This window comes from Leopardus geoffroyi, chromosome B1 (assembly GCF_018350155.1).
Source record: "Leopardus geoffroyi isolate Oge1 chromosome B1, O.geoffroyi_Oge1_pat1.0, whole genome shotgun sequence".
NCBI classification, from domain to species: Eukaryota; Metazoa; Chordata; class Mammalia; order Carnivora; family Felidae; genus Leopardus; species Leopardus geoffroyi.
In genome coordinates, this window is record NC_059327.1 from 48303197 (window position 1) to 48328923 (window position 25727).

At 48.2% G+C, this 25727-nt stretch overlaps 1 protein-coding gene across 4 annotated transcripts; it reads right to left on the reverse strand.

Moving 5' to 3' along the window:
• Window positions 1-1283: 1283 nt before the first annotated feature.
• STMN4 (stathmin 4) lies at window positions 1284-24154 on the reverse strand. Of its 4 annotated transcripts, XM_045461105.1 has the most exons (8): window positions 24023-24154; window positions 8951-9042; window positions 7553-7648; window positions 6806-6886; window positions 6184-6392; window positions 4881-5072; window positions 4140-4193; window positions 1284-1877 (listed from the first exon to the last, which is right to left on the reverse strand). In XM_045461105.1, exons 2-7 carry the CDS (start codon window positions 8961-8963, stop codon window positions 4173-4175), a joined length of 612 nt encoding a protein of 203 aa, XP_045317061.1. In that variant the 5' UTR covers window positions 8964-9042; window positions 24023-24154; the 3' UTR covers window positions 1284-1877; window positions 4140-4172. The 4 variants fall into 4 exon arrangements, with proteins under 4 accessions (XP_045317061.1, XP_045317082.1, XP_045317050.1 ...); XM_045461126.1 differs by lacking the exon at window positions 6806-6886; XM_045461094.1 differs by lacking the exon at window positions 4140-4193.
• Between the last annotated feature and the right edge of the window lie 1573 nt (window positions 24155-25727).

Below are 25727 nucleotides of genomic sequence, written 5' to 3' on the forward strand. Positions count from 1 at the left end.
CCACCAGTGTCCATTGTTTCCTGTGATCACTTTGATGCTTAGTTTCCTAGTCTATTCCATTAAAAAAAATTAAGGTTGGGTGGCACCCACTAAGTTGATTTCACAATCCAATAAGACACAACCCGACTTTGAGAAACCCTATTCTAGAACTCACATGTGAGTTTGGAAGTGTTGAGAAACAGCACAGTACAGTGGCTAAGAACTTATACTCTGGGAGCAAATGGCCAGAATTCAGTTCCCCCACTTATTACCTGTGTGGCTTGGGCAGGTTACTTAACCTTTCTATACCTCAGTTTCCTTGTCTGCAAAATAGGATAACGTAGGTATAGATAGATACAGATATACGTAAATATAGATATAGGTCTCCAGAAAATTGCCAGGCATCTAGTAAGTGCTGGTTAAGTGTTAACTGCCATTATCTTCCTCCTCTCCCTGCTCTTCATCATCATCAGTGATCCCTCCTGCTATCCCAACCTAAAATGGAGTAGCCAAATACAGTACCACTGGTGGGTGGGGGCGGGGGCAATACCAAAAGATTTATTCACAAGGCTGTACAAAACTACACAGTGTGCAGGACAGGGTGGGGGCCCTGCTCTGCAGGCTGTGCCCTTATTTGCAGAGAAGAAGGGGAGGGAGACCCCTTTCTTGCTCATGGTTTAGTGTTCTGGATAAGGTGAATGCTGGCTCTGAAATGATCCCTCTGCCTTCCACTAACAGACATTTAATTTTCTTGCTCACTTTTTGTGACCACCTAGAATCCCACACCCCCAAAGTGAGGAGAACTTCTTTCTTAGGATGATGTCAGGGACCATTCAAATGTCAACCCATAGCGGGCAAGATGGAATTTCTTTCCTCATCAATTCAGTGAATTCAATCCAATAATGGACAATCCACAAAGGGGGAAGAAGAAGAAGAAGAAGATGGAGGAGGAGGAGGAGGAGAAGAGGAAGGAGAAGAAGAGGAAGGAGAAGGAGGAGGAAGAGGAGGAGGAGGAGAAGAGGAGGAAGAAGTGGAGGAGGTGGGAAGGGAGGGGAGGGGGAGGGGAAGGAAAGGGAGGGAGGAGGGGAGGGGAGGGGGAGGAGAAAAGCAAAAAACGAACTCTTTAATTATGCCAAAGTCTGGCATGTTTAACCCACCTCCCCCAGCACCTCTCAGATGCTCTGATGGTCAAACTCAGGAACAAAAGAGGCAGCTGCCCCCTGATGGGTGGAAACCAAATTCAAGAATATTTTGTCAGTCACTGAAAGGACAAATTCAGGAAATAAAGAACGGGAGACCTGGAGTAAATATTTCATTGGTCATGATGATCAAAAGATGATGGTTAATACACACACACTCGGACCTCATCCCACCTGTTGCAGGGCGGAAGCAACATGTCCGGGGGCCCCCCACCCTCTCCCTGGGCTTCCCCCGCAGGGCCCTGCAGCCGCTGCCCCACCCCGGACTCTGCCCCGTTTGCAGCCTCCCTCAACGTGGTGCCTGGACATTCACCGCGAAGAAAAGCCAAGGACTTGACCTGAGTCTGCGGTGGGCAGGGTTGCAATGTCCGTCAGTCCTTCTCCATCTTCTTTCCCAAGTTCTCTCCTTCTCTCCCCTCTCCCACCCCATCATTGTTCCCCGGAAACAAATAGGATGGCTTCACTGGTCAATTCTTTACATGTACAAACACCAAAAGCAGAGGAAACACCCCTGGCCACCCCCCTCCCCCCCAAACCCCAGTGCTGGGAGAGCAGCCCGCGGCGGACGAGGCTGCCTCGGGAACTGCGGAGCTGCTGGAGCTGTCCGGCTGTTCTGGAAACTTCTTTGGCCTCTGGGCTTTACCTGGAGGCCTCTTCCTTCAGCTCCTTGTTTTTCCGCACCTCTTCCGCGTGCTTGTCCTGAGAAGGAAGGGAGCGAAAAGGGCAGGTCACACAGGCTTCCCCGGGGATAAGGGGATAAAGGGAAGCCAGGGGAAAAAGAACACAAAGTAAAGAATTGCCGCCACAGGAAGTGAAGAGCAAAGTCTGCAAAGACGTCCTGAGAAGGGGCAGAAGGTGGCAGGTGAGACTGGCAGGAGGCAGGTGAGCGAGCCCACTGGTTCGGCCCCGGGGAGCTCGTTGACTGGGGCCAACCTCCCACGGGGAACCCACATCCCAGCAACCCCAGAGCCCACCCACCTCTCCCTCCTTCACCTGGCTGTCCTGAGCTCGCACTCAGTGCATTGCTTGACTCAGTGTGAGAAGCAGCTCGGTGTCACTATGCGAGAGGAGCATGTGACATTACGGCCAGGCCTCATTACAAGTGCCCCCCCCCCCCCCCCCCGTCCAACACTTGCAACGTGACCACTGCCTTCACTTTTGTCCTTCCCCTCCCTCCATGCAAGTTGTATTCTTAAGCCCTTTGGTGAAAGATGAGGGCTCTTAAGGTATGAATTGATGGAAGAATTTTTGGAAATGTCACCCAACTCCAGAAAGTGGACTCTCTCACAAGTGGGGTATGAGAACCCTCTTTGCCTCACAGCATAATAGCCAAAAGATGGGATCTGACTTCAAAGACCCATCAGCTATGTGACCTTGACCAGTCACGTCACCGATCAGGCCTCAGCAACCTGGTTTTTAAAGAGAGGGCCATGAACGGAAAGCTCCTTTTACCTCTAGAATTCTGTGACTTTAGTGTTCACCTCCAGGGCACCTCGTGGCCTGCCTTCTGTCACCGCTTGTTGTACATCTGCCTGGGTCCCCTATTGAACGGTATCTTTCTTGCAGGCAAGGAGCACACCTTTTTCTTCTTTGTATTTCCCCATTCGTTCCTAGAGCACCTCGTACATGGCAGGTGCTCAGTAAATATTGTCTCTACCACACCTTGGCAATCATCCAGATATCATCATATCCACATATCAAAAATCAGCCTGGAGTAGGCCCACTAAGTCAGTCCAGGAGTTCAGGATATATCTTAAACTATGAATCCATCCCTGAAGAGGCCCTAGAAATTTCCGTGGCCCTAGGAAAAGTGTGGGTAGTGGTGTGTCTAGGACAGTGGTTCTAAACCTCACCCCATAATCAGCATGACCTAAGGAATTTGTGACACCGCCGGGTCCTCGGGCACCATTCCTAGAGAGCCAGTGTCCGTAGGTCTGAGGTAGGGCCCAAGGATCTGTAGCTTTAAACTTAACACCAGGTGAATCTGTTGCAGATGGTCAGTGATCCCCACAGAAACTGACACAAAGCATTGGCTTGGGGCAGGGCAGAAGTCATACATCTATCTCTCATTCCACCTCCTGCCTCCATCAGTGACCAAGAGTGAATGGGGTCACGATCCCAAAAGAGTGATGCCCACTCAGATTCTTACTCTGACATTTTGCTTCTTGAAGTCTTACCTCACCTCCGTAGCTATTACACCAGAGTGGGGACCTTCTCAATCTCTTCCCCTCAGACTCTACCTCCACTCAGGTGAGCTCTCTGGGGAGAACCCTAGATTTCTGGGCTCCATTTCTTTGGCTTCCAATGGTCCCCTCTCTGGCCAAAGGGAAAACAGGATGATTGTGGACTTATCCCCCCCAAAATAGGGGTTGAAAGAGTCCCCTAGGTTTATGGTACCCAGAGAACCGGGTTCTGGTCCCAGCTGCACTGCTTAGTGTTTGTGTGACCCTGGCCAAGTTATTTGACCTTCTCCGACATGGTTTGCCCATCAATTAAATAAGGATAACACTGTTGTGCTTACCTCATGGATTTGTTGTGGGGATAGGGGTATGAAAAGTAAACGTGTTTTTGCCATCGTTTAAATACCATATCGTGGCTCTAGCTTCAATGATTTCTTTTGGGTTTGGCCTGAGAGCCCACGCCCCATTTTATCGCAATCCCAGGTTTTTGTTTTGTTTTTGTTTTTTCCTGCAAGAGTTTGTTCCTAGCCAGCCCTCAGTAACTGGGGAAGCCTGAAATCAGACCCAGATCACTTCCCTCCCATCTGATACTTGGTGGAGGCCTTACTTCCCCTAGGAGGGTGGAGCATGAGAGTGGAAGGGTTGCCACATGCTGGCCAGAGGCAGGGCCTACGCAACATTCAGATCCCCTGTGAAGAAACCGATCTTTCTAGTAGCTGTTGCCAAGGGCCTGAGACTCTAGGTGGATGGGCAGGAAAAGAGTGGGGACCACGCTGCTCACCATGGGACGAGGCCACCGATCGGGTCCCGGGAGTCACCGCGCAGCAGGCGGCTCCTGGAAATAAAACACAGAGCTGGAGCTCTCCCAGGAGCTGCAGGAGAAACTGGGGCAGCCTGGAGACTCAGGAAATGAGGCCAACATGTTCTCAGCAGAACGGGCTGTTACTCTGCTGACACGTGGGACCAATCCCAGTCTCTCACGTTTCTCCTATGTAGGTGACACCATTTGGTGTATTGACAAAAGGCAGAATATTGGAAAGACCCGTGACTCACTCAGTCCATATCAAGAGGTTTGGAGAGAATCAGGTTTCCTGCTCAATGGTCAACCCAGCTTATCATGCCTTTGGCTTAGAGCCAAGAGCCCAAATCATCATCTGGCATTAAATCGAATCAGTCCATTGAAGGATGAAGCCAGGAATGTACAACTGCTTATTTGTCCTTACTCCCTTGCATCACACAGGGTTCCTCTAGAAGATCAGAGGTCTCATCTCACTAAGACAATGAGAAACTTCAATTGTGTAGCTGTGCATCATAGTCCCCAAAGAATTCCAAAGCTCGGCTCATGTTTCTTGCCTACGACTTCCCAGAACATTCCTTGGAACTCTCTAAGGATCCAATCTAACAGAAACACCCCTTTCCTACCTGAGGCTGTTTGCTGCCTAAAATAATATGTAGGCCCTTTATACTTGCCATGGAAGGAAGAGAGTTTCCAGGAATCTCTTCTCTCTCCAAGACCACTTACCTTCTCTTGCAGCCGTTCCAACATGGCGGCAAGATGGGCCTCCCGGTTTTCCTTATTGGATTCCATCTTCTGGGCCAGTTTTTCCTTAGCCATCTTGATGAAATTGTTGTTTTCCTCAATGGCTTTTTGGATCACCTCCCGCTCGTGTTCTCGTTTCTCTGCTAGGTGTTTCAGGAGCTCAGCTTCCTGGTACTAAGGAAGCACGAAAGGGAGAGAGAGGCCCTTGAAAGTGAGCATACCAGGGTGAATTTTCACCATCATCACTTAAGATTTGCGCACCCAGAACAGATGCCTCCCTGAGCCTGGCACATTGGCAGGAAGCTGAGACACTCTGGATTCTCCCACCATACCCTCAGTTCTTTTTCTCATTGCCCTCTTGCCTTCCTTCCTTCCTTCATTCCCTCCTTCCTTCCCTCCCTCCCTTCTTCCTTCACTCCTTCCTTCCCTCCCTCCTTCCTTCACAAATATCAAATGATGATATACCAAGTGCCAAGCACTATCCTAACAACTTGGGGAAGAAAAAAGTCTACTAGAGATAAGACATATATATAAGTCTAACCCAGACTAGCATGTGACATATGCCCTAAGAGGTAGAGAGGAAATGCTATAAGAATTCAAGGGAGAAGATTATTTTCTCCTTCAAAGACAAAAAGCTTATGGGGCACCTGGGTGGCTCAATAGGTTGAGTGTCTGACTTCAGCTCAGGTCACGATTTCACGGTTCGTGAGTTTGAGCCCCACGTCAGGTTCTGTGCTGACAGCACAGAGCCCACTTCAGATCCTCTGTCCCCCTCGCTCTCCGCCCCTCCCCTGCTTGCACTCTCTCTCTCTCTCAGAAATAATAAATAAACATTTACAAAAAAAAAGATGAAGAGCTTCCATAAAGATGGGTCAGAGGAATCAATAGGAAACATGGAAGGCACACAAGGGGGTGAAAGTATACCACACCATGACCTTCTTACCCTTTCCCCAGTTAAGGATCCTTTTCCTTAATTGTTTAGCCTTTCCCTAAATCGTTAGTGTTTGCCAATGTCTTCCTCTTGTCAGTGTGCATATAAGGCCATCTCTTGGGCATATGTAATTCAGTGCCTTATCCCTCTAACCAAACTGTAAGCTCCTAGAGACCAGGTACCTCACTTCTTTGTTTCCCTCAATGGTTGTTCCATTTTCTGCCCTATCCATGGGAGGCACTGCTGAAATATTTGTACATTGGTGGTGACCTGACCTCAGCTCAGGGCCACCACCTGTCTTCTCTAAGTCCCTCCGCTCATGCTGAGATAGAGGAAAGAAAGGACAGCACTTACCTTTCTTCGCTCCTCAGCTGCTTCTAGTTTCTTCTGGATCTCTTCCAGTGATGGGTCTCGCCGCCTGGGTAGGGAGGCATTGAACTCGGGGACCCCATCGAAGGAAGGTGGCTTCAGGATGACTTCAAAGGACTGGCCCGAGGTACATTTGTTCAGCTCAATGACTTCCATGTCGGAAATTACACACCAGTTCAGGTCCACTGTGTCTGCTACAGAAAGCAATAAAAGGGGCTGCTCACCCCCTGTAAACTAGATTGGTGCCCCAAAAGCATGCACACATGCACATGTATATGGGAGCTCTAGGGTCCCCAAGGCAATCAGTTCTGGGTTGGTCCTGAACTAGGCACCTAAGGTGAATGGGGCTGAAGGGGCTGGTAGCCATGGCAAGGGCTCAGGCTCCAAGAGTAGAGGTCCCAGGCATCGCGGTTTCTAATAATGGCTGTAGCAACTGCTTTCACTTTTGTTTCTGCCACAGGCTCCTACCGTCATTGAGCTCTTGCTCAGATTGTCCTCAGCGGCAGCCAGTGGTTCATTTGCCCACCACCCACCACCCGTCCACTCCTTGTCCCACTACCAATCTGATGGCTCAGCCTATTGCCACCTCTCCCCTGCTCCCTCCTACCCTGCTCTCTTCTTTCTCTCCAGTCAGCACTGTCTTTCCGCTGGCTTTGATCTTTCCTCCTACACTGTCTCCCACACCAGCCTAGACAGAAAAAACAATCTCAGGTAACCCAAGCACTCCCATCTCTCGTTTCCAAAACAAACCTGTCCCTTCCTTTTAATCCCACGGAAATTAAGAGATGACCTGCTCCCCACCCCTCCCTGAGCAGAATGTGGCCACTCAGTGCCCCCTGCCAGTGTCCTGGGACCCTGTCACAGGTCCCAGGCAACATGGCTACCGCACAACCTCCTTGGCTGGCTGCAGGGGGAAGTCCTCTCGTTCGCCCCCGCTCTGGACTCCGTCAGAGCATCTCCACCATTCACTAAGGAGACCTATCAACTGTGGAATCCAGTGGTTTGCACTCATCTTCTATTCTAGGTGTTCCCCAAGGGCAGAATCTCTGACTGCCTCACCTCGGCATCTTCCACAGCATCCGTTTGTTAAATGAATGAAGAAAAGATAAGATCAGGAGGCAGAGGGCCTGATTCACCTTCAGCTGCTACCTAGTCCCCCGGGCTGCAGCCCCACACCAGCCTTTGCCTGATGCTTAGACCCTCAGAATCAGCTGCAGTGGTTTTACTGGCGCTGGGAAAGAAAACTTGATACGGGGAGGAGAGTTTCATAAAATTGGGACAGGAGCGTGCTACTCGTGGATACGAGCCCAGGAATCCTCCACAAGCTACACCCTCAACTGTGGCCCTCACTTACCTTCGTATTTATAGGATGATTTATTCAGAGGATCGGCCAGAAAACAGGAGCAGAACAAGGACACCAGTGGGAGCTCCTTCATCTTCTCTTTGTAGGCTGCAGAAACACCGGCAGAAGGTGGTGACTCCCTCCTAGTCTCCAGAGTCAGCCTCCGTGTGAGTCTGGGTGCCTGAGCAGCCAGGGGTCACCAGGCTCCACAGCGGCACCTAAACCACCCAAATGTACCCCTTGCCTGGGGATTCAGCCCCCTTTGCCCTGAGCGGCCCATTTTAGGATTCCTGTGTGTGATTCAGATCTACTTCTGTCCACCTTAGTAGAACCTGACCCTTCCAGAGCACCCAGATGACCCCATCTTCTCCTGAGTACATTGTTTCCCTTCTTCGTACCGAATGCAGAATGCCCTCAGGTAAAGACCACAAACCCCAACCTGGCGCCCTGGACCTAGTTCTCTGTCTCCTCACACTTGCCCAGAATATTCCATTTACTTTGCTCCGAGATGCAGGAAATCCACGCTCCATTTTAGTCCAAGTACTCAGCAGTGCTTCTCTGAATGGTAAAGATGCACACCACCATCCCTCTGGTCTTGCCTCTCCCTGGGTGGCAAGGGCAGGCTGTGAGCCTTCTCTGACCTTCCCAGCACAGGTGCCGGTGCCCATAAAGGCACCCCCACCGTCTAGTCTCTTTGTGTCAGGAGAGGATTTGAAAGCCAAGAAGAGGTCACAAGTTAGAGCTGATATGGCCAAGTCCAGCCCACTATTGCCCTGGCCCCGGCCTGTGATCCTGCCTGTCCCCCCACCACCCTGGGGCCAGTGCACCTTGTTTTAAGCTCCACATGCTCAGGCCCTCTCAGTTCTCAGCTAAACCCAGTGTGGTGCCCAGGCACTCTCCTTCTTCTTTCCTTTTACTTGCTGAAAGCATCATCCAGTGTGAAAATAATATGTGTGCATTATAAAAAGTTTTTAAAACACGCACAGATGAGTAAAAGAAAAGCTCTGGGGCGCCTGGATGGCTCAGTCAGTTGAGTGTCCGACTTCAGCTCAGGTCATGATCTCGCGGTCCGTGAGTTCGAGCCCCACGTCAGGCTCTGTGCTGACCGCTCAGAGCCTGCAGCCCGTTTCAGATTCTGTGTCTCCCTCTCTCTCCGCCCCTCCCCCGTTCATGCTCTGTCTCTTTTTGTCTCAAAAATAACTAAACGTTAAAAAAAAATTAAAAAAAAAAAAAAAGAAAGAAAAGGTCAGCTGTGACCCCACCCACCATCAAGAGATAACGCCTTTTAGTCCTGGGGTATACTTTCTGTCAGTCTTTTACCCTTCTCTGTGTCTATGTAAGCACATATATGTGTGTACAGAAACACCCCGCCCTACGGTGCCCCGCTGCATAGACAGTTTTTGTACCTACCGGCGAGGGTCATGTTTTCAGGAATGTGAGGGCTGAATCTGGCTGAAAGTCACAGAGTAGGTCTGTCACCAGCTCAGGACGCTGTCACAAATCTGAGAAAGAGAGCATGTTCCCACTGACAGGTTATTCGCATAAGAAAGGTCTTTGCACAACTGGGGAGGGAATCCCAGGATGCACCTGGTCTGCCCCCACCTCCAGGACCTCTACACACCCACTCTCCCTTTCCCAAACACAGACCCCCCCCCCCCTCTTCCATATTACCGCAAGCAAGTTCAGTTTCCGGGCACTAAGGATAGCTTCATAATTGGCTTTCTAGTCTCAAGCCCCCCTGAGCATCAGACATGGGTTTCCCAAAACTGTACATGTCAAGAGCTGTTCATTTGTCTCTGTGCGGCTCAGTGGCTGGTCAAAGCAAAGGCTGAGGTGAGAGACAAATCTTAAGTCAGAATCGCTTGGGAGGTTTTCACAAAATAACTCTGTGTCCTGAATTTCTCCCTATTCCCCCTCCCAGCCCATTCTGATAGGAGGTGAGAGGGCATTGGACAGAGGCTGTCAAAATCCTAGTTCACATGGCCTCTCACTCACTACCCACCAAACACTCCCTGACCCCGTTTAAGACCAACTATGAGAAGAGACAAATATTATTAAGGAATAATGTCATCACAATGCGGTTGGTACAGAGATGGAAATCTGCACGCAGGATTATTGTGGGAGCACAGAGATGGGGCTTCATGCTCTGCACGAGGCCTGGGGAACCAGCAAGGGACCCCCGGTGTTAGCAGCACCTGCATTGAGTCTTAACTGATGAGTTGGAATTCAGCCTGGAGGGCACTGTGCTAAGGGAGCCATAAGCTGGAGGTGGGGCAGTGTGGTGAGAAATCTCTACGTCTATGGTTGACCAGAGAGTGCAAAAGAGGAGGGGGAGGTGAAACAAGAGAAGCAGGGAGGGAGAAGGTCAGGGACAGTAGGGGACAGACGTCTACTGAAGGCTGCTATGCAAGGGAATGAGGAGTAGCCAGCAGTAAGTAGCCATCATGGGGAACACTTGATCCTTGGCCACTGTGGTGGTTAATTTTTGTGTCCACATGACTGGACTAAGGGATGCCCAGATAGCTGGTGAGCATTATTTCTGGATGTCTCAAGGACACCCCCTCTCAGGGACAGGTTTGTATTTGAGTGGATAGGCTGAGTAAAGATGACCCTCCCCAGTGTGGGTGGGCCTTACTAAATCTGTTGAGGGCCTGAATAGAACAGAAGGCAGAGAAAGAGTGAATTCGCTCTCTCTGCTTAAGCTGGACATCCGTCTTCTCCTGCCCTCAGACGCGAGAGCTCCGGTTCTCTGGCCTTCAGACTTGGGCTGGAGTTCTGCCCCCAGCTTTCCTGGGTCCCCAGCTTGTCGGCAGCTGATCGTGGGGTTTCTCAGCCTCCATAACCGCGTGAGCAATCCGTCACAATAAATCTCTTTCTGTATGCATCCTATTGGTTCTGTTTCTCTGGAGAATGCCGACTAACACAGCCACCCTCAGTGGGCTCTGTGCCAGGGTGGCATGAGCCAACAGCTTCCCTGCCTGCATCCTCACAAGGCAAAGGACTCTGAGATTGACTCAGAGTCACTTTCCTTCCTTAATGAGGCATATTCCCAATGGGGACTGGGGTCTGTACTGGCTGGGGGTGGGCAGGGGCGCCAACAGGAGCAGCGGGCTCAGCTTTAGGCCAGACCCATGTGGACTCCAACACAGACTTGACCTCAAATTGCACACATTAAATGAGAAATGCATATATACAGCATCCAGCAAAAAGGAGGTACTTAATAAACGTGTTTCCTTTCGTCCGCCTTTTCCATCAGGGTGGCCACCAGCCCCCACACACCTGCTTCAGAGTCACTACCTCTCTGGTCCTCACCATCCCTGCAGTTAAGGACTGTCATTGCCATTTGAAGATGAAGAAACAGAGGTTCAGAGGGTTTATGTGGATTGCTCGGGGTCATGCGGTTAGAGAGTTAAAAACACAGCAACTGGAAGCCAGGTCCACCGGCTCTGGTCAAAGCTCTGAAACCAGGTCAAAAGCACTAAGTTCCCTCCAGCAACTTCATGTTCTTTGGAGCCAGGGCCCTGCCATGCCCCGCCCCCTACGCCGTGCAGCACAATAGGCCTCTTTACTCAGAGTCAAGCTGATCCTGACAGTACCAGCGGGTCCCTGAACAGGGCCTGGAGGGGACATCCCTGGTCATGAGGCTCCATTCCACACAATCTCAGCCCACGACTGGGCTGATTGATGAGGTGACTGGGAGGGTGAGAGGGTCCTTGCCAGGAGAGGGAGCCTCATCAGATTTTAACCTAGGTAATGGATCTGACGTAGGGGTCCAAATAAGTGAAGTGAGGCAGAGAAGGGACTCTGAGAAAGAAGGGGGACTGAACTGGGCTTTTTCTCTAGAGGTGGGTGCCTGGAACCAGGGACTGCGCCCCTCAGCCTAAGCTGGGAATGATGATCAAGGCCCTCCACTCTTGGAGCACAGATGACAACTGCCGTCACCCACGTTATCCCAATTAATGTTCACTTGAGGCTGAGTTAACAAGACAGGAATCATCAGCTTCACTTTCAGATGAAGAACCTGAGGCTTAGAGAAACTGAGGCTCTTGGCTAAGGTCACACAGCTACTTGGTGGTAGAACTGGCTCTGGGACCCAGCTCTTCTGACTTGTAAGCTCTTCCCTTTTGGCCAGAGGAGGGACTGGATGCTAGCGGCCAGGTCCTCCATGGTCCTGGAGACTCAGGGAAAGCCGATCTGGCCTGAAGGTACGGTTGAATTACAAATACGAGTGAGTGCTTTCCACACTTCTTGGGAAGATATTGTGCTGGGAGTTATAGAAGCATGAAGAACCAGGTAGAGAACAAAGGTCAGAGAGGCCAAGAAGGAAGACCAGGGCAGGGAACAGGAGACACTCCAAAGATGGGCAGAGGCATGCATAGCCAAGGGAGCTGTAACTGAAAGCTCTCTGTTTCACAGGACTGGGGCCCACATAATCAAAAATGTGTACTTATAGAGCATCTACCATGTGGCAAATGCTTTCATTTTAATTTTCATAAGAGCCTTATGATGTAAAGATTATCGTCCCTGTTTTATAGGTGTGGAAATTGAGGCTCAGAAAGGGTAAGTGACATTTCCAAGGCTACTCAGTGGGGTGGGTTGGTGTCTCCCAATAAGATACGTCCTCGTCCTAACCCCTGCAACTCGGGAACGTGGATTTATTTGGAAAGGGTCTCTGCGGATTTAATTAAGTGAAGGACTTCGAGGTCAGATCATCCTGTATTATCCAGGTGGCATCAAATGTAATAACAAGAGTCCTTATAAGGGACACACAGAGGGGAGAGGCCATTCGAAGAGGGAGGCAGAGATTGGATTGATGCATACACAAGCCACCAGAAGCTGGAAGAGACACAAAAGTTCCCTCCCCTAAGGTCTTACGGGAGAATGACACCTTGATCTTGGACTTCTGCACACCAGAACGGTGAAAGAATTAATTTGTGTTGCTTCAAGTCATAAGTTTGTGGCAATTTGTTACGGCAACTGCAGGAAACTAATACATGCAGTAAGTGGCAGAACCAGGGCTCAAACCCATGATTCTTTCACCTTATCTCAACTACCAGTGTTTATACACAGTCAATTTGTTCCTTAAGATAATTTGTATATTTGCACCTACAGGTACACGGGGCCCTTAGAAATCCTCACGCCATAGTCGTGACATTTCTATTGCATTCAAGACCCAAAAGATGTTGCTCCCCATGGGACATTCTGAGAAAGGATAGAAGGGGGCAGAGGGGAGGGCCTAGACTCTTCTAGAGAAGCCAGCAGCACAAAGAGGTCCCAAGCCATTGGGTGGTGGCAGCCACAGGAGGAAGCCCGACTTTGCCCCTAATTAACAAGGAGCATCAGAGTCGAATGGGGTGGGTCATACCTCCCTCCCCAGCACTTAGCCCGGCTACGTGAGGTCTCCAAGTTGGCTGGTGGGTTAGACCCAGACTGGATGCACACCACTTGGAAGATCTGGTTATTCTAACCCGTAGCCTGGAGGCCCTTCAGAATGGCCCTTTGGCTTCTGTTCTCCCATCTTAGACACCAACATCTCAGGCCATTCTCCTGGATACATCCAATCAACCTGAGGGCCCACAAACCAGCCTTGGCCTGGTCCCTACAAGCTTCTCACAATGCTGGGAATCTGTTAAACAGCATGGTGGCTTGGGTTATGTTGTCAGGCCACAGCAAAACACCTGCACTGCAATGGGGCCACCAGGCCTGTCCTAGAACTTCCAGAGAAGGGCATTAAGAGATGTTATTGCTCAAGTGCACAGAGGACAAAATACCAGGAATTCAGGGAGGCAAGATGAAGGCTGAAAGACAATAGGGGCCAGGGGCACCTGGGTGGCTCAGTCAGTTGAGGGTCCGACTTCGGCTCAGGTCATGATCTCAAAGTATATGAGTTCTAGCCCCACATTAGGCTCTCTGCTGTCAGCACAGAGCCCACTTTAGATCCTCTGTCTCCCTCTCTCTCTGCACCTTCCCAACTCACTCTCTGTCTCTCAAAAATAAATAACATTTAAAAGAGAGACAACAGAGGCCAGAGTAGACATGAGTCAGTCCCATGGGGGGAAATCCTATCTGAAACATCACACATCAGAGCATCGTAAGGCAAAAAAAAATCTCTGCACTGAGGCAAACCTCTAGCCCTCCCAGAGGCTCTTTGTGTGTTTTCTGTTATGGCGGAGGCCAGTCCCAGGCCTCCCCAGTCCTAGGAAAGACCAGGACAATGACTGTATCCAGCCATAGCAAAGATCAAAGCGGTCCCCAACCGAAGGTAGATGACTCACACTCACTCAGCCAATAGCACAGAACCAGAACCCACGACAGTGGCCTCCTGACTCTTGCCCCGCGCTCACTCCCAAGCATTCTTGATGGGTGCAGACTGCTGGTCAAGAGGCAGGGCCTCCCTGGGCAACCCCACCCTGGGGCTGTCAGTTATTGATCCAGCAAAGCCCGTAGTGTGGGGACTCAAGCTTCCAATGGCAAAAGTGAGAGTGTGCTGGGTTATGCTGCAATTCAGATTCTGCAGGTGCTTCTCTCGCTGCCATGGCTTCAGAACTTGACAGTGTGTGGGCGTGCAGATTGGATTTTGGGGGGAACACAGAGGACCTGCTGGGCTGCATGCAAGACTCATTGGGACCAGGAATAGCAGTGGGAAGATCAGCGACCTCCAGGCTAGACGAAGCATTTGTACTTTATATTCTATTCAGTGGGAAGGCACTGCCCTCATCGTTTGAATAAGAAGAGAGAGAGGAAATGGTAATGCTGATGATAATAGCAATAATAATAGCTACCCCATCTTGAACACCTGCTTGTACCAGAAAATTCACAAGCGTTATCTCAAGTTATTCCCTGAGGTTATTTGTAAGGAGGCACTTGAAGCTCAGCAGAGTCAGGTTAATGACACCAAGTCCTACAGGTAGTTAAGGGCAGAGCTGGGATTGTCATCCTAAAGCCCATCTCTGCCATTAGCTGCTACTCATGCAAAAATAGATTCTTCTGGCAACATCAGCTTGAGGGAAAGATTAGGAGAAGAAGTTTGGAAGCCAGGACTAGGCACAAAATGGTGAGGAACTGCCTAGAACCAGTAACACCTTGGACTGTTTGCATTCCACCCAGCACTGTTTTCTCATTTGCAAACTGACCTGTACATTTACTCCAGTGCCAGCATCTAAGCATCTATGTATGAAAAAGTGATCACACATTTTTGTTGATGGACTGAACCATTAACGTAACTGGTAGATAGTTAGCGGTAACCCCATCGAGCAGAGACCCAGGCCATGAAGAGGTAAGACGGAGAATGAGTACATTTTGACTGGCAGTGAGGGTGGCTGAGAGAGAAGGTCTAGAAATTAAGGCTGTTGACTGAAGGGGATCTCATGTGGCACAGTGGGGGGCAAGGTGTCCAAAGTGAAGAGATCAGAACCCCCAGTTTTTTCCTAGAATATCAGAATGTCAACGATGGAGGGGACTGAACTGGTGATCACTAGCCAGAGGGTCTCAATGAGGGCAGCCCACTCCCAGGAATATATGTGGGACTTTTTGGTGGTCACTAGACTAGAGGTGTTCTTGGCTGTTAGTGGGCAGAGGCCACGTAAACCCACACCCTGAACTGCACATAAGATTCCCACACAACCAACAACTGTCCCTTCCAAAGTGCCCAGATGCTCTTCCCAGAGATCAGAGATTCTGAGATCACACTGAGTTGATGGCCAAGATGGGACCAGGGTCCAAGTGTTTGCCCTCACCATTCATACTGATCCTTTCCCTCCTCCCAACCACGAGGATGTGAGGGAAAAGCTCACTTGGGGGCCACCAGAACAGCAGAGATAGGGAAGAGAAAGGGATGCAGAAGAACTTTTCTACATGACCAAAAATGGTGACCCCTGCTCCCAGGGTTTCTATAATGCAGTTGGTGACCAGGAGCTGATAGACAAGAGCACCAAAGTCTCTAGTGCCACATGGCTATTTATTGGGCACATGCCAGAACTCCCAAGGCAACTCTGACTGTCCACTGCCCAAGTGAGCCAGCATTTTGTTTGTTACTGCAAGGAATGCCCAGGATGTGGGCCTTCAGGATGTGTCAAATCTTATGAGGACTATTTTTGAAGCATAGGAAGCTAACACATCCAAGTGGTTTGAATAGAGTGGTCTGGGGCAGGGGTGTTCAGAGACAATAGAGGGACTGTGGAGTGGATGCAGTGAGCTCTGATCCAGGTCTTCTAACACAGGCAGGACAGGGAGGTGGCTCTTTAGATCTGTCCCAATCACTAGTCCTACCGAAGTTATGCGTGTGCTGGAAATAAGCTGCACAAACTACCTCAATGTCACAAAATCATATCATCTCTGCACAGTGCCCCTGGTTATTTTGTGCTGATCAGAAGACTCTGACCGAAAGCCATATCTAGGTTAACAAAGAGAGAGAGAGAGAGAAATTATTTTTTTCATGAATGTGGTTCATTCTTTCCACATTATTTATTGACTATTTAATTCTGTGCCAAACACTCAGCCGGGTCCTAAAGTAACCACGGGAGTTTTTGGTGATAAAAATGTGAAACAGGTCCCCTGGGTGAGAATTTGGGGCCTCTGGAAGTTCTGCAGATGCTCCGCGGGTCTTCAGCAATTCTCCAGCAGTTATAAAGGCAGAAGGAGCGGATATTAGAGCACAGGTCAAGACTGGGCCAGTGAGATCCACAGGACACTGGACAGGCACAACAGTGTGTGATTAGCTGGCATTGGGGAGCTGGCGCTTACCTGAACACCACCTTCACTTGGGTTGCTTCTAAAGGGTTCAAGAATAGGAGGGGTGGGAACCATGGTCAGGAGCAACTTCCAGACAGTACCTAACGGACTCAGAAATGCAGCTTCGGTTGTGCTTCTAGGAAATAAGGAGGAGTCACCCGTTGACAAGTGCACACCTCTGGAGGCCTAAGTCTGAGGAACCCCTCCTAGTTGTAATAGGTACATTGGGAGGCAAGCCAGAGAAGGAAAATTAAGTCTGGGGAAATGAGTCCCAAATAATCTACAGCGATAGCACTTTCTGGGCTGCTTTTATTTTCCATTCAACACCTGCAGAAGAATCAACATACTAGAAGCAAAGTTCCAATGGAAAGAGTCTAAATGTCCATCAACTGATAAATGGATAAAGAAGATGTGGTTTTGGGGCGCCTGGGTGGCGCAGTCGGTTAAGCGTCCGACTTCAGCTCAGGTCACGATCTCGCGGTCCGTGAGTTCGAGCCCCGCGTCGGGCTCTGGGCTGATGGCTCAGAGCCTGGAGCCTGTTTCCGATTCTGTGTCTCCCTCTCTCTCTGCCCCTCCCCCGTTCATACTCTGTCTCTCTCTGTCCCAAAAATAAATAAACGTTGAAAAAAAATTAAAAAAAAAAAAAAAAAAGAAGATGTGGTTTCTACATACAATGGAATACTACTTGGCAAGGAGAAAGAATAAAATCCTGCCATTTGCAGCAACGTGGAACTAGAAGAACTAGATGGAACTCACTTGTGCTAAGTGAGATAAGTCAGTCAGAGAAAGACAGATACCATGTTTTCACTCATATGTAGAACCTGAGAAACTTAACAGAAGACCATGGGGGAAAGGAAGGGGAAAAAATAGTTTCAAACAGAGAGGGAGGGAGGCAAACCATAATACACTCTTAAATACAGAGAACAAACTGAGGGTTGATGGCAGGGGAGAGGGGAAAATGGGTGATGGGCATTGAGGAGGGCACTTGTTGGGATGAGCACTGGATGTTGTATGTTAGCGATGAATCAAGGGAAACTACCCCCAAAACGAAGAGCACACTGTATACACTGTATGTTAGCCAACTTGACAATAAATTATATTTAAAAAAAAAAAAAAGGAAAGACAAAAAACAGAAGCAAAGTTCCAGGGCATGGACTTCCACTCAGGGTCTCTGGGTGGAGTGCAGAGCATTGCGACCCAGGTACCATGAGAGACCCTGGACTCAAATTACTTGGAAGCATCAGCATATGGAAGAAACTCTTGTAATCTGAGTCCTAGTGACACCAATAGCAATATTTTGGAGTACTTTACCGTTTATCAGACATTTTCAATTGCGTATATGTGTATATGTACATTTTATATGTAATGTTTTAATTATAAGCATATTAATATCCTAGTTTGAAACATCTGTGTGACAGAAAAACGAAAAGAAATCCCTGCCAGGTTGCTACTTTTTCCTGTTGGCACTTCCTTCTAGTTGTTTGTTTTTTTTTTTTCCTAATGTCCATTATTTTTACATGGTTGCAATCTGGACATATATATTTTATCATTGCATTCTCTCCAAATCCTATAAAATAGGTACTATTATACCCATTTCACTGATGATCAATTCAGGTGAATTACTTGATTTGCCTAAAGTCATACAAGCAGAAAATGATAAAGATGGGATTTGAACTAGTGTCTTCTTACATCAAAGCTCCATGGTACTTCCTCATATCCAAGGCCAAGAGGAAATGTAAGTAAGACGGATGATTGCCTAGGGCATGTGGATGAAGGGCACACAAAGGCTCCTGGGCCCCACATCGGCCTTCCCACCATGGGCAGCCCCAGGGCTTAAAATTCTCACTAAGTTCTCTCTTGCATCAGGCAATGTCTTCGAAAGTCCTGTTAAATAGGGGATGAATCACTGGAATCTACCCCTGAAATCATTATTACATTATATGCTAACTAACTTGGAAATAAATAAATAAATAAATAAATAAAATTTTTAAGAAATGTTCAAGCTAGAAAATGAAGGAATCAAAAGCCTTTTGTGAGGGAAAAAAAAAAAGTCCTGTTAAAATGCATACACAGGACCTACCAAGTGTAATAAATTAAATCATTTTCACATCAGCAGAGAACAAGCAATAGATTTGTTGACATTCCCAGGGGGCAAGCTCTCTGCCCTTAGATGGGAGGAGCCCTGGAGATCTCTAGCATTGCCCACCCTTTTCAGATGAAGAGACAGAAGCCCCAAGAGGTTCGGTGCCTTTCCCAAGATTAAGTAGGAGGAACAGAGGTTCCCAACCTACATTTAGCCTATAATCAAGGGACAGTCTCACCTTTGACAATATTATTCTTGTTTTCATTATTCTTTCATTCTTCCCCAATGCTTTGTATGTTTCACAACTTGTGTTTGATCTTTAAGTTAAAATCATTTCTATCTATATTTTAGTACTTTAAGGAGAAAACAGTATCTAACGTTTTTCTTCGTGAGAGATGAGAGTTTTGCATACTTTAATTTCCTTCCCTACAAAATTTCTGATTTTGTCACAGTGACTGTGTTTTCAGTTCTGGATTATTATTAATGATTTCCTTCTTAAATTATTCATTTAACAAACATTCATTGAGAACCTACTATACGCACTATGGGAGATGCTAAGACAATATACATGTATATATAATGATAAATTTAATAGACACATTCCTTGGCCTTAAGATATTTGACATTTGCATTCAGCTTTGTAAATGCATTGATTATATTGAGACAAAGACTCTAAATTCTAGTGCTTTCTTTCTTGGTAACTATTAGCAATGTCATATCTTTTTTGTATTTGGGTTCTTTAATTTGATAAAAAAAAAAAAATTGGCTACCTAGACTACTTCCAGGGTAATATATTTTTCAAGAAGGGTTTGTGGAATACCTACTGAGTCCTTACATATCTGTTTGATGGCAGATGCAGAAGACAGACAAACCTATCCCGGGATCAATAGTCAAGTTGTGTTAGTGCTTCCACATTCTGTGTTTCAACCTTGCTTTCTACCTGGTTCGCATTTCAGGGCACTGACACCCAAATGATCCACTGGAACTCTGCATCTGTCCCACCCCCTTGCCCGCTGGGTCTTTCACCCTGTCGCCTGCACTCAGCTCCTTTCTCTGGATTCACAGTCTCTGGTTTGTTCTCTGAACTCCCGGTTGCCTGTGCCTTGCCATAAATTAGGTCAGTCAACCACCCCAGACCCCTGTTCCTTTCAATCTGTTCTGTCCTCTTGCTTCCTACCACCTACCTCTGACAGAGGACCCTAAGGGAATGGACGCACAGCGGCGATCAGTTTTAATGGATAGAAAAGACCAGTGAGCATGAGAGAAGGAAGGGGGAAACGATAGGTGTGTATGGGGAGGCAGGGGTAATGTACCCATTATCTGTGTATTTTCCTGTCTTCCTAGTGGAACTAAAAATGTAAAAACCTAGAAAATGTTTCTTAAAATATCAGAAGAGATTTTCTTTGTCCTTACTCTTCCTCAAAGAAAAACACACAAAGTAACATTTTTCCAGTCTATCACATCTCTAAATATAGCAAATTCTAACTTAATAAGCAAATTCAATCATACATGATGAATGTTTATTAGCCAAGCCAAAAAAAAAAAAAAAAGCGGGGTAGAGTTTGTTTCTCTACAGAGCATTATAAAAATTACATTTTGCATGTTTTATCATTTTTCCCCAAATTCCTATCCCTCTCCCCAAATAAAGGTCTCAGCTCTACCTACCTGTCATTTCAAAATCTCTGGGAATTCTGTGTCTGCAAATGATAGTCTCCAGTAAGTGGGAAATAAAACAAAGATATCAAGGGGTCTGGAGAAAGGATCTTAAGGGTTCAGGAAAAATTAAGCCTTTCTTGGATTAGGATTTTGATTTTGAAAATATCCAATCATTTAAAATCAACAGCACAGGGGCGCCTGGGTGGCGCAGTCGGTTAAGCGTCCGACTTCAGCCAGGTCACGATCTCGCGGTCGGTGAGTTCGAGCCCCGCGTCGGGCTCTGGGCTGATGGCTCAGAGCCTGGAGCCTGTTTCCGATTCTGTGTCTCCCTCTCTCTCTGCCCCTCCCCCGTTCATGCTCTGTCTCTCTCTGTCCCAAAAATAAATAAACGTTGAAAAAAAAAAAAATTTAAAATCAACAGCACAGGGACGCCTGGGTGTCTCAGTTGGTTGAGCGTCCGATGCTTGGTTTCAGCTCAGATCATAATCTCACGGTTCATGGGATTGAGCCTCATGTTAGAGCCTGCTTGGGATTCTCTCTGTCTCCCTCTCTCTGTGCCCCTTCCCCACTCTCACTTTCTCTCTCTCTCTCAAAATAAATATATAAACTTTAAAAAATAAAAGAAAATAAAATCAACAGCACAGAAGATCTGAATTTTCCCGTTCTTTCTATGTGATTGGTTTAATATAAACACTCGGTCCTTCTCTCTTCTCCTCTCTCTTCCCTTCCTTTTCTGCCTCCCTGTCACACCTTACTCTGGATCTCAGTTTATCAATCTTTACTGTCCTACTTTAAACCTCATCAGTCAGCCCACTCATGTCCCACAGGGCAAATGTGGTTTAAATGGCCTAGTCGGATGAGAGAAGCAGCAACTGTGCTTGGCCCTTGGATTTCTTTTACTAAGCCAAAAGGAAATCTAGATATTAAGCCAAAAAATGCAAGACACTCCCACCACCCCACCAGCCAATAGTATGTCTGTTCAACACTCTGCTCAGGAAGGACAGATTTTTTTCCATTTTTGATGGGTCCTTTAGAACACAGGATCTCCTAAAGAGATAGTTTTTCCACTTAAACACAGTACTTGGATTTTGGACACTTGATATTGTATATGGTCATAGGGACATGTTTGAACAAGATAGTTCTCCTTTCAAGAAGGTCACAGTCCTGGGGCGCCTGGGTGGCTCAGTCGGTTAGGTGGCCGACTTTGGCTCAGGTTATGATCTTGCAGTCTGTGAGTTCGAGCCCCACGTCGGGCTCTGTGCTGACAGCTCAGAGCCTGGAGCCTGTTTCAGATTCTGTATCTCCCTCTCTCTGACCTTCCCCCGATCATGCTCTGTCTCTCTCTGTGTCAAAAATAAATAAACGTTAAAAAAAATTAAAATAAAATAAAATAAAATAAAAAAAAGAAGGTCACAGTCCTTGGGCTCAGATCATGATCTCACAGTTCGTGGGTTCAAGCCCCACATTGGGCTCTGTGCTGACAGCTCAGAGCCTGGAGCCTGCTTTGGATTCTGTGTCTCCCTCTCTGTCTCTGCCTCTACCCTGTTCACACTCTGTCGCTCTCTCTTTCTCTCTCTCAAAAATAAATAAATGTTAAAAAAAATTTTTTTTTTAAATCAAGAAGTTCACAGTCTACAATATGGGTGAATCTTGAGGACATTATGCTAAGTGAAAGAAGCCAGTCATAAAAAGACAAATGCTGTGTGATTCCACTCATATAAAGTACCTAGAATGGTCAACTTCACAGAGACAAGAAGTAGAATGGGGGTTGCCAGGGGCTGGGGGGGAGGGGAGAATGAAGAGTTAGTGTTCAACGGGGACAGAGTTTCAATTTGGACAGATAAAAACAGTTTCGGGGATGGATGGTGGTGACGGCAGCACGACAACGGGAATATAGTCAACACGACGTAAAAATGGCTAAAGTGGTAAATTTCATGTTATGTGTATTTTACCAAATTAAAAATTTAAAAAAAAATGTTCAAAAGAAGTTCATAGTCTAGAAAGAATTATCCATAGGCTTATAGTCTTAGAAAAGGTCATAAGGGTCCCTTAGCCAATGTTTTTTTTTCTTACTGGGACCGACAATAAAGAACTTCATTTTATATCATGAGCCAGCATGTATATGTCCTAATACTGACACACACACACACATATATAGTCATTGATACATCTACGTGGATACACATAAATATACACATAACTAAAATATAGACATAAATATGGGTGTATTTATTTATAAATATGACATTTATTAAATATGTTTATAAACATAATTTATTTACAAATATTTATATAACTAAAAATACATCATTAAAAAATGGCATAGGAAATATTTACTCTACTATATGGAACGTGTTTTGACTTTTTTTCTACTCTAACTCCATTTTATTTGAAAAAAATATATATCAGTTACAACCCCCAAATTTGACTTCACAGTCCACTAATGGATCCCAGTCAGCAGTTTGAAAAACACTAATCTAGCCCAGTCTCCAAAACAATGCAGAAATCTCTATAACCGATCTCCTGGGTGATCATCCAACTTCTGTTTGAATGCCCTCAGTGATGGGGAGCTCACTCCCTACAATGCTCTGTGGTGAATCCATCTAGCAGTTAAAGATCCCCGTCCACTCCAAACTTGTTCCAGGAGTGGGCCAGGTGGAGCCGGGGATCACAGAAGGTCTGGGACCTGCTGACAGGTGTTCTGGTGCTGGTGACAAGTGGGTTTCAAGGAGTTCCTAGCAGCAAGGTGGGGGCTTGGGGCATGCTTGAGAGGAGGGGGCTGGCTGGCCCTAGAGGACAGGGCAGAGTCTCTGGAGACTCTAGCTTTGCTCAGTGGAGCTGCTAATCAGACCTTGGCCCTCTGCTTCCTCACCACTCTCTCCAGCACTATGATTATCTCCTCAACAGAAGGATGATCTCATTCCCCCTAGCACCCCGACTCCCTGCCTGTAGGAGAGATTTCCTCCCCCTAGAGAGGGGCTCAGCGTCAGGAGAGACAGATTCTCCCACATTCTCTCTCAGTCTGCCACCCACCCCGCAGGACCCCAGCGGGCCACCGCTGGCCATCCCCGCCCACTGTTCTCTTGGTCTTGAGACACGAGGGTATTCCTACCCAGGGTGTTTGGACTCAAGCTACCTCAATATTCTGAGCCCCTCAAGGGATTCCGGGCACCTGCCTTTTTTCAGGACAATGGGACCCCTCCACACCTGACTGTGTCTTCCTGGGAGGAATGAAACAAAGCACCGCCACGTGGGGACAAGGCTGGCCACTGGACAGCGGATCCAGGTCCTGGTCCCCTGGATGAGAAGAGGGCAATGCCTAAACTCCAGGCGAGGGCGGGGGGCTGAGTGAGGAGTGGCCTCGCTCGGCCACCAGCGGGGACAAGGGCGTGGCACTTGTGGGTTCCCGCAGTTTGCAGCCCGACAGCCAGCCGGCCCTGCCCAGGTAGGATGGGTTGACCTCAGGGCGAGGCGGAGCCAGGAAGAGGTGGTGATCTCATTGCATCCTTAGAACCAAGAGCAAAAAGTAACCCAGTGCAGACAGAGGAGAAAAAAGGATGATACACAGGGGAAAGGGAGCCAAGAAAAACTGTGGCTGAGAAAGGAAATGTAAAACACAAAGCAGCTTCTAGCCTGAAACAAATCACGGTCAGAGCCAGCTCCAAGGGAAGCCGGACTCTGAACAAAACCTTTCTCCCAAAGCAACAAAACATTTTTATGCAGAAAGAACTCACCATGGACATCTCACCCAAAAGAAACCCTGGCAATTCACACCTGTCCTCCGAGCTCTGGAACAGAAGGACTGCCTGTAGCCCACCCTTGCCCCTCGGGGTAGCCCCATTCTTTTCACCTCACCCCATTTCTGCCAGGATTTCACAAAGTTTCATTGATTGAATGAAACCAAAAGGCAACACAAAGGGCGCCAGGCCCCTCGCTCCTCCTCCCTGCGGCTGCTAATAATTTTTTCTTTTGTCTGAAAAGCCTCAAAGAATTTGCATTCCATTCCCACTTACCTGCGGTCCTGTTCAGGCGAGGTGCTTCCTTCCTCACTCCCTCAATTAGTGGTACCCTGGGCTTCTCTCCACATCAGCACCACTGCTCGCTCTCGCCATGACATCACCTCTGAGCTCTGTGATTGGCTGACAGGGGGTTGCTTGGCAATTGGACAGTCTCCGCTGGTGGAGCAGGGATTGCCTGAGTGAGTAACTCTTAGCAGGCCAGGGAGTGGAAGATGATGTCAGACAAATAACCTGCTTTCCATGCTGCCTGTGGCGCTGGGGGCCAGAGGGTAAGGGTAGGGATGCAGAAAGAAGGAGGGAGGGAATGGTACGAGAAGGTGGGGGCGAAGGCACTGCTTGCAAGCTCAGCTGTCCGGCCAGAGGGAGAGCACCTGGAGAGGGGGAGCGATGAATGATTTCCAGAATCTTTAGCTCTTTCAGATCTGGGGGTGGGAAAATATGGCATCTAGAGGAGAAATCAAAAAGAACAGATGAACCCTAAAAATAGCTTCCGGAGGGCTTGGTGCCTGTTTCCAGCTCTGTCAGAAGGGCTGGTGGGTTTGAACAGTGAGTCAGAAGGCAAGGAGGGGCTGCAGACACCCCAGGTTTTGGGGCTCGTGAGGGCCTGGCACGCGGGTCCCAGGAGAGCAGGGCTCCCCTCTTGCCACCTGGCTGTGATGTTGGCCACGCCTCTTCTGTGGCAACCTGACTAGAGCTGGTGGGCCCTCACGGCCCACCCAACTCCCCTGGGCCTTCCAGAAGGAAGGAGACCATGACCGAAGCTGAGGACCATCACTACCCTGGTGATGCCTCAAACAGATGGAACCCTGACCGGAGGTGACGGGTCACCCATGGTGGTTCCCCTAGTTCCCTCAGGGTGCGGAGGCAGGGAGCCCTGAAGCCATCTTCTCAGCCTGCCAGTCAGCCGGAAGTGGCAGGGCCAGGCAGCCTGTCGGACTAGACCCCCTTCTCTAGAATGCTTCTCCCATCAAAGCCTCGCTGAGTGAGCTCTCCATCCCTGCACCCCCAAGGCAGCATCCCACCACCCCGCCTCACCTCACCTCCTTCTTTCCAGTGGGAGAGGGTGGATTTCTGCTGTGGCGATAAAATATACATAGCACGAAACTTACCACTTTAACCATCTCTCCGTATACACTTGGATGGCATTAAGCACCTTCACGGTGCTGTTCAGTCGTCACCACCACCCATCCCCCGAACCCTTTCATCTTCCCGCCTTGAAATTCTGTTCCCATTAAACACTAACTCCTCTTTCCCCTCCCCTTGGCTCCTGGTGACCTCTAATCTACTCTTCGTCCTGATGAATTTGCCTCTTCTAGCAAATTCATTACCTCATGTATTACCTCATGCAACTGGGATCATACGCTGTATTTGTCCTTTTGTGTCTGGCTGATTTCACTTAGCATCATGTCCTCAAGGTTCATCCACATGGAGGCCTGTGTCAGAATCTCATCACCTCACCCTTTTTACGGAGGGTTTTTTCACCCACAGTCAATTTCACTGACTCTCACCCTCTACCACCACATCCCTGCTGACCGAGAACACACAAAAGTCACCTTCGCTCAGCCCATGCCTTTAAATTGTTTTTAAATTGCGAGAGCACCGAAGAGCATTTGCACATCAGTTTGTGCAGGTGGAAGATGCCCTGTGTATCCACTCTGTAGGTGTGCTGGGGAGGAAGTAGGTTCTCAGGCCCTGGCAC

Coding starts and splice junctions, on each gene's coding strand:
- STMN4 (XM_045461094.1), bottom strand. Junction 6,887..7,552: donor ATCATCCTATAAATACGAAG/GTAAGTGAGGGC, acceptor TTTTCTGTCTAG/GCTGGTGTGGGAGACAGTGT. Junction 6,393..6,805: donor GAGAGAAAGAAGAGAGCAGG/GTAGGAGGGAGC, acceptor TGCTTTCTGTAG/CAGACACAGTGGACCTGAAC.